The following is an 18,484-nucleotide window of genomic DNA, read 5'->3' as shown; positions in this document are numbered from 1 at the left end:
ACAATTGCTTCAAAGAGAATAAAATACCTAGGAATCCAACCTACAAGGGATGTGAAGGACCTCTTCAAGGAGAACTACAAACCACTGCTCAATGAAATAAAAGAGGACACAAACAAATGGAAGAACATTCCACGCTCATGAATAGGAAGATCAATATCATGAAAATGGCCATACTGCACAAGGTAATTTATAGATTCAGTGCCATCCCCATCAAGCTACCAATGACTTTCTTCACAGAATTAGAAAAAACTAAAGTTCATATGGAACCAAAAAAGAGCCCACATTGCCAAGCCAATCCGAAGCCAAAAGAACAAAGCTGGAGGCATCACGCTACCTGACTTCAAACTATACTACAAGGCTGCAGTAACCAAAACAGCATGGTACTGGTACCAAAACAGAGAGACCAATGGAACAGAACACAGCCCTCAGAAATAATACCACACATCTACAACCATCTGATCTTTGACAAACCTGACAAAAACAAGAAATGGGGAAAAGATTCCCTATTTAATAAGTGGTGCTGGGAAAACTGGCTAACCATAGGTAGAAAGCTGAAACTGGATCCCTTCCTTACACCTTATACAAAAATTAATTCAAGATGGATTAAAGACTTAAATGTTAGACCTAAAACCATAAAAACCCCAGAAGAAAACCTAGGCAATACCATTCAGGACGTAGGCACGGGCAAGGACTTCATGTCTAAAACACCAAAAGCAATGGCAACAAAAGCCAAAATTGACAAATGGGATCTAATTAAACTGAAGAGCTTCTGCACAGCAAAAGAAGCTACCATCGGCCGGGTGCAGTGGTTCACGTCTGTAATCCCAGCACTTTGGGAGGCCGAGGTGGGCGGATCACGAGGTCAGGAGATCAAGACCATCCTGGCTAACATGATGAAACCCCGTCTCTACTAAAAATACAAAAAATTAGCCAGGTGTGGTGGTGGGCGCCTATAGTCCCAGCTATTCGGGAGGCTGAGGCAGGAGAATGGCGTGAACCCAGGAGGCGGAGCTTGCAGTGAGCCGAGATTGCGCTACTGCACTCCAGCCTGGGTGACAGAGCAAGTCTCCATCTCAAAAAAAAAGAAACTGCCATCAGAGTGAACAGGCGACCTACAGAATGGGAGAAAATTTTTGCAATCTACCTATCTGACAATGGGCTGATATCCAGAATCTACAAAGAACTTAAACGAATTTACAAAAAAAAATCAAACAACCCCATCAAAAAGTGGGTAAAGGATATGAGCAGACACTTCTCAAAAGAAGACATTTATGCAGCCAACAGACACATGAAAAAATGCTCGTCATCACTGGTCATCAGAGAAATGCAAATCAAAACCACAGTGAGATACCATCTCACACCAGTTAGAATGGCGATCGTTAAAAAGGAAACAACAGGTGCTGGAGAAGATGTGGAGAAATAGGAACACTTTTACACTGTTGGTGGGAGTGTAAACTAGTTCAACCATTGTGGAAGACAGTGTAGCAATTCCTCAAGGATCTAGAACTAGAAATACCATTTGACCCTGCAATCCCATTACTGGGTATATACCCAAAGGATTATAAATCATGCTGCTATAAAGACACATGCACACGTATGTTTATTATGGCACTTCACAATAGCAAAGACATGGAACCAACCCAAATGTCCATCAATGATAGACTGGATTAAGAAAATGTGGCACATATACACCATGGAATACTATGCAGCCATAAAACAGGATGAGTTCATGTCCTTTGCAGGGACATGGATGAAGCTGGAAACCATCATTCTGAGCAAACTATCACAAGGACAGAAAACCAAACATCACATGTTCTCACTCATAGGTGGGAATTGAACAATGAGAACACTTGGACACAGGGCAGGGAACATCACACACCGGGGCCTGTCGTGGGGTGGGGGTCTGGGGGAGGGATAGCGTTAGGAGAAATACCTAATGTAAATGACGAGTTGATGGGTGCAGCAAACCAACGTAGCACATGTAACCTGCAGGTTGTGCACATGTACCCTAGAACTTAAAGTATAATAGTAAAAAATTTTTAATCCTAAAATATAAAAAAGAATTGTTTTTTAGAAAGGACTGCATTACTAAGTAGGACTATCATCCTGACCATTCAGGCTCTTTTCTGACAGGCCACATCTTTATTGGGATGAGGCTATTCAAAGGGAAAACTAAACATTTCTTAACAGGAATATGTTTTTAAATGGTTTGAATTCATTTATTTCTTGCTTACAAGTATTTAATTTGATGCTTATAGTCAAAGAACACATTTCTTTAAGTTTTTAATCGAAGTAGTAACCTGGCTGGGCGCGGTGGCTCACACCTGTAATCCCAGCACTTTGGGAGGCCGAGACGGGCAGATCACCTGAGGTCAGAAGTTTGAGACCAGCCTGACCAACATGGAGAAACCCGTCTCTACTAAAAATACAAAATTAGCCGGGCGTGGTGGCACATGCCTGTAATCTCAGCTACTGAGGAGGCTGAGGTAGGAGAATCGCTTGAACCCAGGAGGCGGAGGTTGCGGTGAGCCGAGGTCACGCCATTGCACTCCAGCCTGGGCAACAAGAGCAAACTTTGTCTCTAAAAAAAAGAAGTAGTAACCTATCCTGTGGTTACTGGATTGATACTTCTTCTAATAACAGCAAATGTCCACTTCATTTTCAAGCACAAATGGTCATTGTAAGAAGCTGTGACAGCTGCCACAATTGTGCTGTTGTCTTCTTTTCCTAACTTCTTTTGAAAACAAGGATCTCATTCGTTTTGAACAGAGAAAATAAATTTGGTTCTGGATTTGACTTAGCTGAAGCCTAGCTCTATTGTAGTATTTTCCTTGAGTTTAGGTGAATTCTAGGGTCGGTATTACAAGTTTTGACTTTATCATGCTCTAGAATAAACCTAAATTTTTAGGGATTGTCAAACTAAGAACCAAATGAAATTAAGTACATTGTATAAATTTTCTCCTTCTCAACAAGATGTGGATGAAATAGATGTTATATCTGAATAGTTCATTTCACTAGGCTATAAAATCAATTATCAGTATAAAAAATATTTATTTATTTAGGACACAGGGTCTCACTGTGTTACCCAGGCTGGTCTTGAACTCTTGGCCTCAACGGATCCTTCCACCTTGGCCTCCAAAAGTGCTGGAATTACAGGCATGAGCCACTGTACCTGGCCTAATACAAATCATTTTTAACCAGATACTAGAGAACTAAAGAGGTGAAAAGGGAACAGTAGGGTATTATGGACAAAGCAGCTGTGAGAATCGGCTACCATACCTATGGCTTGGGGAACCAAGGAAAGAGATTGGAATTACTAAAAATTAGGAGTTGGAGGGGTTTGCCCCATGGAGCTGGGATACTGCTAGGCAGTTACTGGTGCCTCAGAGGTCTGAAAAGAGGGCCCGTGGGTCTAGGATCTAGACCTCTAGGAGGGGCAACTTGGATGGCTATTGCTGATGTTGGATGGAGTGCTGTGAAACTGGTTTTGCAAGCATTGGAAAACTGCAACTGGTATTGACTATTATTTAATGGAATGAACTACTACCACCAAAGTAAAGAAGCAAACCCTGGGGTGTTTTTGTCAGCAGGAAACTCACTAACAGATACAGGAAGGAGAGTGTCCTTTGCTCTTCCAGTCTTGCAGCCCATTTCTCCAGTGCCTCCTATTCGCTGAGCCAAACAGGGAGCCAGCTAGCAAAGGAGAAATGTGGTTTGCAGAGTCCTTGCTCAGCATCCTCAAACAGGCTCTAGTAGTGTGGGTTTGAAGCTGAGAGACAATATTCTAATAACCAGCACAATACACAGTATGTTGGGATGATAAGTAGAATATTGCTTAGTATGAATATGAATAATCTCATTATTCTGCTCAACTTGGTGAGGAACCTAGAAAGTTCTAAAGCACAGTTCTCTCCAATTAATTTAAAAAATTGCTTAATTACATGTAGTTTTAATTAAATATAAAACATGAGTCTGAGGAAAATATAATATTTTGTTGACTCAGACATTAATACTATTAAGACACCATATTTTTTGTGTGCCAAGAAAAAGCCACTTATTGTAATATACCATTACTTTTATGACGTACTCTAATTTCAGAGTTTCGTTGTTGTTTGAGACAAGGTCTGGCTGGCTCTGTTGCCCAGGCTGTGGAGGGCAGTGGTGCGATCTCCGCTCACTGCAGCCTCTGCCTCCCAGGCTCAAGCCATTCTCCCACCCCAGCCTCCTGAGTGGCTGGGACTACAGGCACTCGTCACCACACCTGGCTTACTTTTGTATCTTTTGTAGAGACAGGATTTTGCCATATTGCCCAGGCTGGTCTCAGATAATTTCAGAGATTTTTTAATGTGCAAAAAAATGTATTTTAGAACATACCATGATGGTATGTTACTTTGTGTTTTCTGGTTATTGTAACTAATCCTGAATAGCACTAAGAAATTATTCCTTAATAACTGTTGCAGTATAGAGACTACAGACTTAGCCTCTGAAGTCACATTGTGTGCATCTGAATCTTTTCACTTACTGGATTATAAGCTTTGGTTTTTCTGTGACTCAAGTGTTTTCATCTGTTACGTTGGGGCAGTTACTTAAGTCGAAGGTGTGTTGTGAAAGTTAAATGAGTGAGTTCATGTAGTTATGTAGTTACCACAATACAAAGTGTTTTACATGGTATAGTAACAGTGTAATAAATGTTAGTCATTTTTAGGAGTCAGAATCCTCAAAAAGATAATGTGCTGAGGAAATATTGCCCAGGACAGTAATTTCTTGTTTAAAAAAAATAATAATCGATTAAGGATCACGGTCTTTTTTTATCTGTGTATCCTCCGTTATGTGCTGCTATACTAAGATTAAGTATATTCAGATTTATCTTCTTTGGGATTGTGTATGGGGAGATGCTAAAGTTATATGTACACTCCAAGATGAAAATAGTAAAACAATTTAGTTAGCTCATTAGCTGGAAAATAACAACTCTTAGGCCATGGAGTATTCTTAGAAGGTTCGAACTTTTGACTTTTGACTCCTTATTCAAGGTCTTAGCCTTAATCCTCCTTCCCCTAGTTCAAAACTTTTATATAAAAATCTCACAGTTCATACCTGTGTTTTATGCTAAACACAAGACTTTAATATCATGGGTTTTTTTTTAAATTTAGGTAATATTCACTGTCAGCATATCATTTTAGCTTTCAGGCTATTTATCAAGTTTTCTAAAATTGGTGTTTCTTATTTTTTTAGGTGGCTTTCTTTCAGATGCAGGCTGGTACAGTGATGCTGAGAAAGTTTTTCTGTCCTGCCTTCAGTTGTGTACTCTACATGATGAGATGCTTCATTGGTTTCGTGCAGTAGAATGTTGTGTGAGGTAAGTTGGAACATATCCTGTAATCACGTGCTATAATGGTATTTAGTGGCTTTTATAGTTTTAGCTCTTATAAGTATGTGCCAACATTTGAGTAAATCTCTGAGATGGTATTTATATGTCATAGTTTCACTAGTCTGGCACCCTCTCATCTCTAAAATATAGTTAATCTGCTATAGACAGCTTAGGTTAGATTTGAGTATTATGAACCAGAATGGATTTCTTTTTTTCTTTTTTTTTTTAAACAGAATCTTGCTCTGTCACCCAGGCTGGAGTGCAGTGGCGCAATCTTGGCTCACTGCAACCTCCACCTCCTGGGTTCAAGTGATTCTCCTGTCTCAGCCTCCCAAGTAGCTGGGATTATAGGCATGTGCCACCATGCCCGGCTAATTATTTGTATTTTTAGTAGAGTTGGGTTTTGCCATGTTGGTCAGGCTGGTTGCGAACTCCTGACTTCAGGTGATCCACCCGCCTTGGCCTCCCAAAGTGCTGGGATTACAGGCATGAGCCACCACACCTGGCCCAGAATGTGTTTCTTATGTATCTTTTTGCTTTGTCATAGAGCTTGTTTGTTTATTCATTCAACAAATATTTATTGAATGCTTATGTACTAAGAACTGTGGTAGAAACTGGATGCTAGGAAACTCCAGAAATGTACTTTTCTTGGATGTTACTTTTGTACCCCCTGCTTTGTTTACATTTCCATAATTGTGCATAACAAGATTAGTGCTTTACTTATGAATAACTCTTCTTTGAGGATGCATTTATTACTTTTTTACAGATTTCCTTAAAGTCAAGCAAATCTAGAAGTAACTCTGCTTTATTGTCCTTATTTTTTTCTGCACATGTTACATTTATCTTTAGCTATTTTCATACAGGTTTTCTCTTTGTCCCCCAATTTCATTTGGCATTTCTTAAAAATAATTTTTTATATAAAACGAAAGGAAAATTAAAATAAAGTCAAAAAATTAAACAGCAGAAATTCTTTATCCTAAGTTAACTAAAGTCCAATCAATTTATTGAATTTACAGTCTTCTATTTTTATGGAATTAAGGTTCATATTTTCTAGGTATTTTTTAGATGAGTTAATTGAATCTGAATCCCTTCAAAGCTAGAATATTCTCCTATAAAACCATTGTATTTTTGTTTTGGGTTTTTTTAATATATATTTTTTACTTTATTTTTACTAGAAATGGTGTTTTGCTGTATCGCCCAGTCTGGTCTCCAAATCCTGGGCTCAAGCAGTCCTCTGCCTGGGCCTCCCAAAGTGCTGGGATTACAGGCGTGAGCCACTACACCCAGCCAGCTTGTTGTTGATTTAAGCTAAAATTGAGTAAAACTCTATTTTTTTTTTTTTTTTGGCCAGTTGGATTTCAGTCTTTTGAGGCTGTCATTGACCTTTTTTATACAAGGCTTATCTATGTCAGACAGACATTCAAATCCTGAAGTTAATTTTGTAATATGCAAACTTAATTATAAATAATATTTTAGAAGGTGATAATTTCCCACATATACTTTAGAAGTGTATGATAAATTATAGGAATATTTGTGTGCAGAAACTCTAAAAAGATTAGTATTTAGCCCTATAATTTATAGTAATCATAAAAATAATATCATTTTTTCCCCCTCTTCTGCCTATTTTATATTTTTAGGAATAGGAGACTACACTATCCCATATGGGATTTGGGAGGTTAGTTATATATTGCTATGTACATAAACTGGTTAATTTGGAACAGAAAAGGGATTTTGTATGATTTTTATCATAGATTATTCACTATAGCAATCTTGACCAGAAGATAAAGCACTTTCCTTTTTGTATGTGCTTTATTTTTTTATTCACATATTCAGATTTATTTCACCCAAATACCTATGTTTCTTCTGATTTTAAGGTTCCTGTATAAATTTGGCTTTAGCCTTAACAAAAGGTTTAGTTTTCTCACAAGACAAGTCAGTCTCCTTCTCTCCTTCCTAGTTTGTCATCTGTAGCAAGTAGCTCACATCATTATGGTTGCAAGTGTTAATAGGCAGTAAGAAGAGGGGAGGTCAAAAAGTGCATGCCAGCTGACTCTTCTTTTTTAAATCAGAAAAAAATTGCTTTCCCAGAAGTCTAACCCTATCTCTTGGATTACCTGTCTTTTAAACTGGAAACTGGGACACATTCTATACAACTTCTAATCTGTGTAGTAAGTATAGTCTGAGGAGCAAAACATTTTTAATTGTGCATGAATGAACTCATGGGTCTACATTAAGGAAGAAAATATGAGGAATATTGGGTAGATAACTGGCTGGGTGCAGTGGCTCACGACTGTAATCCTAGCACTTTGGGAGGCCAAGATTTGAGGATTGCTTGAGCTTAGGAATTGGAGACCAGCAAGACCTCATTTCTATAAAAATTTTTAAAATAAATTAAAAACAATAGATAATTAACAATTCAGAACTAGCTGTCTTTTTAGCAAGCACATGTGAAACTAGAATATTGTCTGGACCAAGGAACAAAGCCATTTGTAATGCCAGCTCACTGCTTGTATACCAAGACCTTATGTCTTTATGAATTTGAAATTTCGAAATAAAATTTGCCTCTATTCAACTAACCTTGCCAAATTTTTGGCCATTACAGGTGTATTTAATATAATTTATTTATAATAAGTAAATTTTTTCATCTACTTAGTATTATTTGAAAAGATTATTAAAATTTTATGACAGCCTTTTTTTAAGGCAGAGAGAAATTTGGGGTATTAATTGACCATGTGTTTAATAGAATTAGAAAAGAAGTGTTTTGCACAGCAGATACTAATCAAATCCTTTGGCCAATCCCAGGGGCTTTGAGCCTGATGCAAGAATAAAAGTATGTTTTTCAATTTAATGTCGCAAAGCCAATTTCTAATATGGGGCTAGCATCAAAACATTATACAACAAAGGTCAGAGAACCTTCCTAGCCTTTCTTAATAGAAAGTAGTTAAAACTGGTACCATTTTTCAGTCCTTTTGTATTCTTTGGAGACTCTGCCTATTTCCATGTATTCATTTTCTATTTAATGGCTTTGTTTTTCTTGCTTATACATGTCTGGCCAAACACGTCCAGAAAATACAGAAAGCTATGAGGAAGAAAATTGTTGTCTCTAACCCTGCTGCTCAGAAATAACCACAATTACTGAATTGGCTTGTTTTTGGGGAATGACAAACTTAAAATCACACCCGCAATCCCCTTTTCAGTTTTTTCTTTGGAGCTCATCAGTCCATGTGAGCATGGTTTGTTTAAGGTCAAGAATCCTCTAGAACCTCCAGATAAGGGAACAGAGATTGCTTTTGGGCTTGTGAGAGTTGGGCAGAACAAACTTACTTTTTATTTTAAATCGTTTTCTACTGTTTATTATGTTTTTAAACCATTGACATGTATTCCTTTGGTGGGTTTTTTTTTTTAAATGATAAAAATAACTTCTTGAACTACTGGACGGTGGGGTGGGGTTGGGGAGCGTGTGTGTGTGTGTGTGTGTGTGTGTGTGTATAAAGAGTTGAATGTGGATTGAAAGAGAACCCTGGGCAGTTGAATTTCCTGAAATCCAAAGATAAATAGAAATTAGAAGAAACTAAGATAGCAGTATCTTAATTACTGAGAGAAAATACTGTACCTCACCAGTTCGAAGGGCAAAAGAAGTAATTTTCAAATACATGAAGATCCAGTATGTCTCCATGTACCGTATCTGAGGGAAATAATCAAGGAACTTCTGTAACCAAATATAAGTTCCAGCGAGGCATGGTACCTCATGCCTGTAATCCCAGCACTTTGGGAGGCCAAGGCAGGAGGATCGTTTGAGCCCAGGAGTTTGAGACCTGCCTGGGCAATATGAAACTATCATGTTATGTTATGTTATGTTATGTTATATGTTATGTTATGTTATGTCATGTCTGAGTCGTGTTTTTTGTTTTTGTTTTTTTTTGAGATGGAGTCTCTCTCTGTCGCCCAGGCTGGAGTGCAGTGGCACGATCTCGGCTCACTGCAAGCTCCACTTCCCGGGTTTAAATGATTTTTTTGCCTCAGCCTCCCGAGTAGCTGGGACTACAGGTGCCTGCCAGCATGCCCGGCTAATTTTATTGTATTTTTAGTAGAGATGGGGTTTCACCATGTTAGCCTGGATGGTGTCGATATCCTGACCTCGTGATCTGCCTGCCCTGGCCCCCCTAAGTGCTGGATTACAGATGTGGGCCACTGCACCTGGCCTCTATTTTATTTTAAAATAAAAATTTTAAACTTTTTTTAAGTTCTTAAATTAATAATAACAAATCCCAAGGTAGGGAAAGACAGTATAAAAACAGTGGTAGGTAATGAATATTGTAATATGTGTCTCACATGTAAATGGAGTAGGAAGAGAATGAAGAACAAATTGAGAATTTGTAATAGGCCTTAAATGAGGATTCTTTTCAAACCAGAGATGAAAAGGAAATTTTAGAAATAACAAAAAACAAAAATTTACCACGTCAAACCTATTACAGGTTTAGTGTTCCTAATCCAAAAATTTGAAATCTGAAACATGCTTGGTCCCAAACATTTCAAATAAGGATACTCAACCTGTATTTTGAACAACAAAGTAGTATTTAGCGAAGAAATGTTAACCTGAAATTTCAGTTAGTGCTAATGTCAGGAAGCTTTATAGAGACCACCTAGTGAAATTTTCTTTCTAAAGAAGTAATGAGGCTGGGCACGGTGGCTCAACGCCTGTAATCCCAGCACTTTGATAGGCCAGGGCGGGTGGATCACCTAAGGTCAGGAGTTCAAGACCAGCCTGGCCAACGCGGTGAAACCCTGTCTCTACTAAAATACAAAAAAATTAGCTGGGCGTGGTGGTGGGTGCCTGTGATCCCAGCTACTTTGGGAGGCTGAGGGAGGAGAATCGTTTGAACCTGGGAGGTGGAGGTTGCAGTGAGTCAAGATTGCACCATTGCACTCCAACCTGGGCGACGAGCAAAACTCTGTCTCAAAAAAAAAAAAAAAAAAAGAAATTTAACAGATTTAGAATTATTCTGGAGGTCATGACCTTATAGTTGTAAGAGTTGGATAATTTTATTAACTGGCTTTTTAAAGATTACTTTGAAAAGTGATGGAGTAATTCAGTTCTGGACATCCTGGATATCTGCTTGCCATAGGAGAAATTGAAAAGCCCAGCAGTCCTAATGCTTTGCAGATGGTTACTGGTAGCTTTGGATTAAATTTCTGGTGACATCATACAGAGATTCAGAGTACTGGTTTTCAAACAAGTGAAAATGTTTTACTCTAAAAAGCTGTCATTCCAAAGAAGGATTTATTTAAAAGATAAAATATAAACTGTCAGATAACTCAAATAACTGTGGTGATGATGAAGCTAAATGTTTAAGGTACATGTGAATAATTTGGATAAAGTTTTGTAAATTGGGAGGAGGAAAAGCGATTTTTGAAAATTTAATTTAGATTTTAAATATATAGGTATAAGGAAAGGTTAAATGTTATAAATTTTTATTCTTTTTGTTTTTAATAGAAAAGGGACCTCAGTATGTTGCCCAGGCTGGTCTCAAACTCCTGGGCTCAAGTGATCCTCCTGCCTTGGCCTCCCAAAGTACTGGGCTTACAGGCATGACCACCACACCTGGCCTTAAATATAAATTATAAGTGTTTTAATGTTATCACATATATCCCTAAAACTTGATATATATGAGTGGCAAAAATATTTTTAGATGGAAAATGGAGGTTCATCTTACATTCAGGCTGTTTTTTAATAGACATATAGCCTATTTTTAAAATATACATTTGGGAGAATGGAGGAGTAAAAGTGTTACAAAGTTCTCATCTTAGTAGGTAGAGTAGGAAAGGGCATCATTATTTAGTTTAAACATTATCAGTGCTAGAGATGGGCATTTGATGTCTTGTGTAACAGAAAAGTTTGATAGAACTTCCAAACTAGGGTGGTGTGAATATGGGTAAGAATGATTTGAAACTTGACCAAGCTAGATGTAAGCAAAGTGAATAGAGGAACAAACTGATTATGATAAGTGAAAAATAAGATGAAAAGGTTAGACCAAATATAATTATCATCACAATACATGTAACTGGGCTCAGTTCTCCTACCTAAAGATGGCAGTTACCAAGAGGGTTAAAAAATTAAAACTAGTGCTATATCATAAAAAGGAAACACCCAAAAGAATAATACTAACAATAAGGAAGAATTCAGGATAAAAGTCATTAGTTAATACAAAAGGGATATTGATAATAGAATGTATAATTCACAAAAAGGTCATAAACCTATGTGTAGCAAATAAGATAAGAGCCACCTACATAAGCAGTGTACCTTAAAAGTACAAAAACTTTGATAAAAAGATAATCAGTATAATGTTCAGGGCCTCCAGGGTAGGTTAATTCTGAATATATAGAGGTTATTAAGGAACTAGATTCTTTCAATCTGTCTGCTAATTCTTTGTGTACCAGTCATTTCTTTGGCTAGCTCTCCAGTGCTTGTAAGATTGCTGCCATGGTTTGAGGTGTCGGGTGCAGATTCCACATTCTCTAGCAGAAGAAACACTCTCACACTGATATCCTCCCTGACTTGAAATTAAAACCATACCAGACTAACAAAGAGAAAAAGATAGAAGACTCAAATAACTAAAATCAGAAATGGGACTTGGAACATTACCACCAACCTTCCACAAATAAAAAGGATTTAAGGAGAATCCTATGAACAGTTGAACACCAGCGAATTAGATAACATAAATAAAATGGACAAATTTTTTAGAAATGAACAATTTACCTAAATGCCCCAAGAAGAAATAGAAAATCTTACGAGACCTATAACAAGTAAATAAATTAAATCCATAATCAAAAACCTTCCAACAAAGTCCAGGACTGAAGACTTCACTAGTGAATTCTCTCAAACATTTAAAGAATTAGCACTAGTTCTTCTCAAACTCTTCCAGGAAATTGCAGAGGAAGGAACACTCCCTAACTCGTTTTGTTTTGTTTTGTTTGTTTTTATTTCCATTTTCATTTTATTTGCTTTATTTTATGAGACAGAGTCTTACTCTTTTGCCCAGACTGGAGTGCAGTGGCACGATCTTGGCTCACTGCAACTTCCGCCTCCCAGGTTCAGGTGATTCTCCTGTCTCAGCCTCCCAAGTAGCTGGGATTACAGGCTCCCACTACCACACCTGGCTAATTTTTGTATTTTTGGTAGAGACAGGATTTTGCCATGTTGGCCAGGCTGGTCTCGAACTCCTGACCTCAGGTGACCTGCCCACCTTGGCCTCCCAAAGTTCTAGGATTATGGGCATGAGCCACAGCACCCAGCCCCTAACTCATTTTAAAAGGCTAACGTTACCCTGATACCAAAGACCAAAAATGACATCACAAAAAAGACAATTTCAGACGAGTATCTCTTATGAATATGGATGAAAAAATCCTCAACAAAATACTAGCAAATCAAAGCTAATAGAATATTAAAAGGATTTTACACTATGACCAAGTGAGATTTATCCCAGGAATGCAAGGGTGGTTCAACATAAGAACATCAGTGTGATACACCATGTTAATAGAATGAAGGAAAAAAAAAACCCAGTTATCTCAGTTGACACAGAAAAGACATTTAGCAAAATCTAACACCTTTTCATGATTAAAAAAAAAAATTCACAAAGCTAGGAATAGAAAGGAACTTCTTCAATATGATAAAAAGTATTTATGAAAAACTCACAATTAACATCATACTCTATAGTGAAAGACTAGTAGCTTCCCCCATAGGATCAGGAACAAGACCTAGTTGCCTGCTTTCACTAGTGGTATTCAACATTGTACTGGAAGCTTTAGCAGAAGAAATTCGACAAGAAAAATAAAAAGCATCAGTATTGGAAAGGAAGAAGTAAAACTATAGATTTGTTGGACTTGATCAAAATAAAAACTTTTGTAAATCAAAAACATCAAGAAAATAAAAAGACAACCTATGGAATGGGAGAAAATATTTGCAAATTATATGTCAATTAAGGTTCCAGTATCCAGAATATACCAAGAACTACAACTACAAACAACAAAATTTAAAAATGAGGCCGGGCCCCGTGGCTCACACCTGTAATCCCAGCAGTTTGGGAGTTTGAGACAGAGAGATCATCTGAGGTCAGGAGTTTGAGACCAGTCTGGCCAACATGATAAAACTCTGTCTCTACTGAAAAAAAAAAAAAAAAAAAAAAATTTAGCCAGGTGTGGTGGTGCACACCTATAATCCCAGCTATTCAGGAGGCTGAGGCAGGAGAATTGCTTGAACCCAGGAGGCAGAGGTTGCAGTGAGCTGAGATCGTGCCACTGCACTCCAGCCTGGGCAACAGAGCAAGACCCCATCTCAAAAAGAAAAAAAATCCAGTCTGGCCAACATGGTGAAACCCGTCTCTACTAAAAATAGGAAAATTAGCTGGGCATGGTGGCAGGCACCTGAATCCCAGCTACTCTGGAGGCTGAGGCAGGAGAATCACTTGAACCCAGGAGGCAGAGGCTGCAGTGAGCCAAGATTGTGCCACTGCACTCCAGCCTGGGCAACAAGAGCGAAACTCTGTTAAAAATTTAATTAATAAATTAATAAAGAGCAGGCTGGGCATGGTGGCTCACACCTGTAATCCCAGCACTTTGGGAGGCTGAGGCAGAAGGATTTCTTGAGCTCAGGAGTTTGAGACCAGCCTGAGCAAAAATAGCAAGACCTTGTCTCTATTAAAATAATTTTTTTTTTAAATCAGCCAGGTGTGGTGGCACTGGCCTGTCGTCTCAGCTACGTAGGAGGCTGAGGTGGGAGGATCACTTAAGCCCAGGAAATCATGGCTGTAGTGAGCTTGATCACGCAACTGCATTCCAGCCTGGGTGACAGAGTGAGACTCTGTCTCATAAAATTAAAAATAAAAAATGGACAAAGGACTTGAATAGACATTTTCCCAAGGAAGATACATAAAAGACCAGTAAGCACATGAAAAGATAGTGTCATTCAGCATTAGGGAAATGCAAATCAAACATAATGAGCTACCACTTTATTCCTACCAAGATGGGTACAATTAAAAAAAAAAGAAAATAACTTGGCAAGGATGAGAAGAAATCAAGTGATTCTGCTGAGAGAGCATTTGAAGAAAAGAAAAGAAATTGGAAACTTTGTGCACTGTTGCTGGGAATATAAAATGGTACAGCTGCTGTGGAGTACAGTTTGGCAGTTTGTCAAAAAGCTAAACTTAGAATTACTGTATGACTCAGCAATTTCACTCCAAGGCATATGCCTAAAAGCTTTGAAAGCAAGGAATCGAAAGATATTTGTGTGCTAATGTTTATAGCAGAATTTTTCACAAGTCAAAAGATAAAAACAATCCAAGTATCCATCAGCAGATAAATAGATACACAAAATTTGGCATTTACATATATGCACATACAATGATTCAGCCAGTTTTGGTACATGCTGCAACATGGATGAACCTTGAAAATTTTATCCTAAGTGAAATAAGTTAGACACAAAAGGACAAATACTGTTATGGTTCCACTTACATGAAATATGTAGAATAGGCAAATTCATACAGACAGAAAGCAGATTAAAGGTTACTAGGGACTTAGGAGTAAGGCAGAAGGGGAAACTATTGCTTAATGCTTACAGAATTTTTCTTTGGGGTGATGAAAAAGTTTTGGAAGTGGATAGTATTGATGGTTGCATGACATAGGTAATATAATTAATGCCACTGAATTGTATACTTAAAAATAGCTCATATGGCAAAGTTTTGTATATATTACACCATAGTAAAAAAAAATTCTTAAACCCATACCGGTCTTTATTTTCATTATGCAGCTCTCCCCTTTCAAGCTATCATTTATTTCCAATTTTTTTTTTTTTTTTGAGATGGAGTCTTGCTCTGTCGCCAGTCTGGAGTGCAGTGGCACGCTCTCGACTCACTGCAATCTCTGCCTCCCGGGTTCAAGTGATTCTCCTGCCTCAGCCTCCTGAGTAGTTGGAACTACAGGCACGCACCACCATGCCTGGCTAATTTTTTTTTGTATTTTTAGTAGAAACGGGGACCGTGTTGGCCAGGATGGTCTCGATCTCCTGACATCGTGATCCGCCCACCTCGGCCTCCCAAAGTGCTGGGATAAACTAGTTCTAAGAAAAAGACACTTACAAGAAGGAGAGAAATTCTTTTCCTTTAGGTTCACTTTCAGTGTATTTTACTTTCATCATGTCTGGCTGATGAGGCTCTAACTAGTCATGTTCAGTCTTATGGTAAATATATTAGTAAACTAATGACGTACACATTTGTATATTTTTCATTTCAAACAATGAATAGTTCAGTCAAATAGTAATTGCTCTTGACAATAGGTGTTGATCAGGTAGACATAATTTTATGTTATTATGAAAGTAAAATACTGTGTTTACATGGTAGTGCCACATTTTGAGAACCTGCCTTTTCCTTAGGCAGAAGGTTGGGATAAAATTAGGCCATAATAAGTTGGACCACAAGTTCCTTGGATTCAATGTACTGCTTAGTGTCAGCCCAGATGGACACACAGAACCTAAAGAGTCTCCATATGTTTAATTTGCCCTTTTGTTTAAATAGACATTCAGCAGGGACTGGAGAAAATATCAAGCTGTGCCTCTCTGGCATACACTGTTTATTTTGTTACCTCATCATGTGCCAATTACTAAATAATTTCTACAGATTGTTATTTCAGGAGAATACTTACAGTGAAGGTCTTTGGGAAGGAAATTCTTAGCATTGTGGAAATGAGAAGGAAGCACTGTTCTTTTTATTCTCTAAATTTTCAACCTATGGGTTTCTCATGTTTTTCTCTTTCAACCATTTGGCTATCAAATCTGTGTTTCAAATACTAATCCTTTTTTTCTCAAGGACTTTTTTTCCTGGACTGTTACAATATCTTCTGCCTTGGTTGCTTTGCTTCCCCTCTTGGCTTTGCTATAGCCACAGTGTAGCCAGAGCATTCTTGATAGAGTTGCATTGTCCCATATGGTAGCCATTAACCATATGTGATTATTAAGTTTAAATTAATTAAAAGTAAAATGTGCCTCAGTCACACTAGGCACATTTCTAATACTCAGTAGCCACTGTGGCTAGTGGCTACCAAATTGAGCAACACAAGTATAGAACATTTCTAACATCTCAGGAAATTATATTAGATAGTGCATAAGTCAAATCACCTCCCTTACTGTTGCAAACAAAACTCCTTTCCACGGGTGGCAAGGTGCTATAAAATCTTGCTTATCTCTCCTTTCTCATTTCTCTTTACATAATCTTTTATTCACTATAGTCTAGATGAATTGGCCTTCTTTCTGTTCTTTTGACTATGCCAGGATTTCCCCCCATCCCTTCTCAGGGGCTATTCCTTCTGTTTTGCTGTTCCTTCTATTTTGGAACATGCCTCCCCACCAGATCTTCACTTAGCTGGCTACAGTGTCATCATTTAGGTGTCAACTTAAATGTTACTACTTCAGGAGAATTCTTCCCTGTCCACCCTAAATACCTCCTTTCAGAATCTTTTGATCATATTAGCCTACTTTTTTATCGTCTTTATGGCATTTATCCTTAAATGAAAGTCTTACGTATTTGTATCTTTGCCCACACTAATACCCTTATCACCACTAGAACATAAGCTGCTTATGGTAATAGATTTTGCAGATAATTGTATGGTACGTGTTGGGAGGATACACACAGGCATTGTATAGTAGTCATCACTTTATTGATTAGTCCTGGTTCTTTTGAAGTTAATCTGTTTCCCTGACTATACAAAGGAATGATAGAGATTAAAAGATTGTCTGAATTTTTCTCATTATAAGTTACCAATCTGTTAATATTCGTGATATAGATAGAAAAAATAAATTTTATGTATCTGTTGATTTGATGCTCCTGAGGAATACTTCCTAACCTCTCCATCCTTGGTTTTCTTTTAAGTAGCTTTTATACCTTTGTTCCTTCTCAGGCTGAGCATTTTCAGAAAGTTGTATTGGCTTGATACATGAACATAATGTTCTAGCTAGCATTTAATAAATAAATAAATAAATAAATATTTGTCCAGTCCTAACACTATTTGCCTGTCTTGTACAGTCTATATAGATACACAGTCTGTTGCTATCTAGACCAGTCTGATCTAAAGCATTGTACTATTTTGGCATATCATTAAATAGTCAGCATAGTTGTACAGTTAATTTGTTTAAAGAACTCTGTATTTCCACTATAGAGGATAAAGATTTTTAAAGACATAGTTGACACTACTGCTATTTTTGGTAAATTTATCTTATTGGAAAAAATGAACATTGTGAAGCATCATGAAGTAAGTCGTAACTGATCAAGTGTTAGACTATGCTAAAAATAAGAAAAGAAGATATTTTATGTCGATTTTATTTTCTTCATTATTTTCCAAGTTTCTTATACTGAAGCTGTATTACTTGTGGATTTGGAACAAAAAGAGTAAATGTCATTTTTTTAGATGCAGTACATGCTGAGTACATAAAATATATAAAATATTTAGAGAAGATAAGGAATCAACAATTGAGATTAATTATGGGAAGCTTTCAGGAAAGAGCATGTACTTCTTTGTGGGCATGAGGTCAACTCCAATTTGGGCCACACACTTATTTTCAAATGCTGCCTTGTGATTGCATTTAATTACCTTAAGTCATTCAGGTGATTGGTAAGAGGTCATCAGGTCTACAAAGCTGGAAATATCAAAAATAGAGCAATGTTATTGGTGTTTTATAGGTTGCTTCATGTGCGAAATGGAAACTGCAAATATCATTTGGGTGAAGAAACATTTAAATTAGCTCAGACATATATGGATAAACTATCAAAACATGGCCAGCAAGCAAATAAAGCTGCACTCTATGGAGAATTGTGTGCACTCCTATTTGCAAAAAGTCACTATGATGAGGTAAGTGTTTTAAGGTACATTTCATTTTGACCAATAAGTACCTATAAAAACGAGGGTAAATCAAATAGTCTTCTCTTATTTTTCTTACAGATCTTTTTTACATATTAAGTTTATATAAGGCAGTACACATTTGTAATGGAAAATTCAAAATCAGACAAGCCAAGCACTGTGGCTCATGCCTGTAATCCCAGCACTTTAGGCGGCCAAGGTAGAGGATCACTTGAG

At 37.5% G+C, this 18,484-nt stretch overlaps 1 protein-coding gene across 1 annotated transcript in view; it reads left to right on the top strand.

Moving 5' to 3' along the window:
• The window catches only part of APPBP2 (amyloid beta precursor protein binding protein 2), an 80,645-nt gene that overhangs the window by 41,517 nt on the left and 20,644 nt on the right, over positions 1–18,484 (top strand). The window contains 2 exon segments of the mRNA NM_001131419.1: positions 5,233–5,356; positions 18,091–18,259. Of these exon segments, the coding sequence (NP_001124891.1) occupies positions 5,233–5,356; positions 18,091–18,259 (293 nt within the window).

This window comes from Pongo abelii, chromosome 19, assembly GCF_028885655.2.
Source record: "Pongo abelii isolate AG06213 chromosome 19, NHGRI_mPonAbe1-v2.0_pri, whole genome shotgun sequence".
NCBI lineage: Eukaryota > Metazoa > Chordata > Mammalia > Primates > Hominidae > Pongo > Pongo abelii.
The sequence above is the reverse complement of the archived record's forward strand: the minus strand, read 5'-3'. Positions and strand labels throughout refer to the sequence as shown.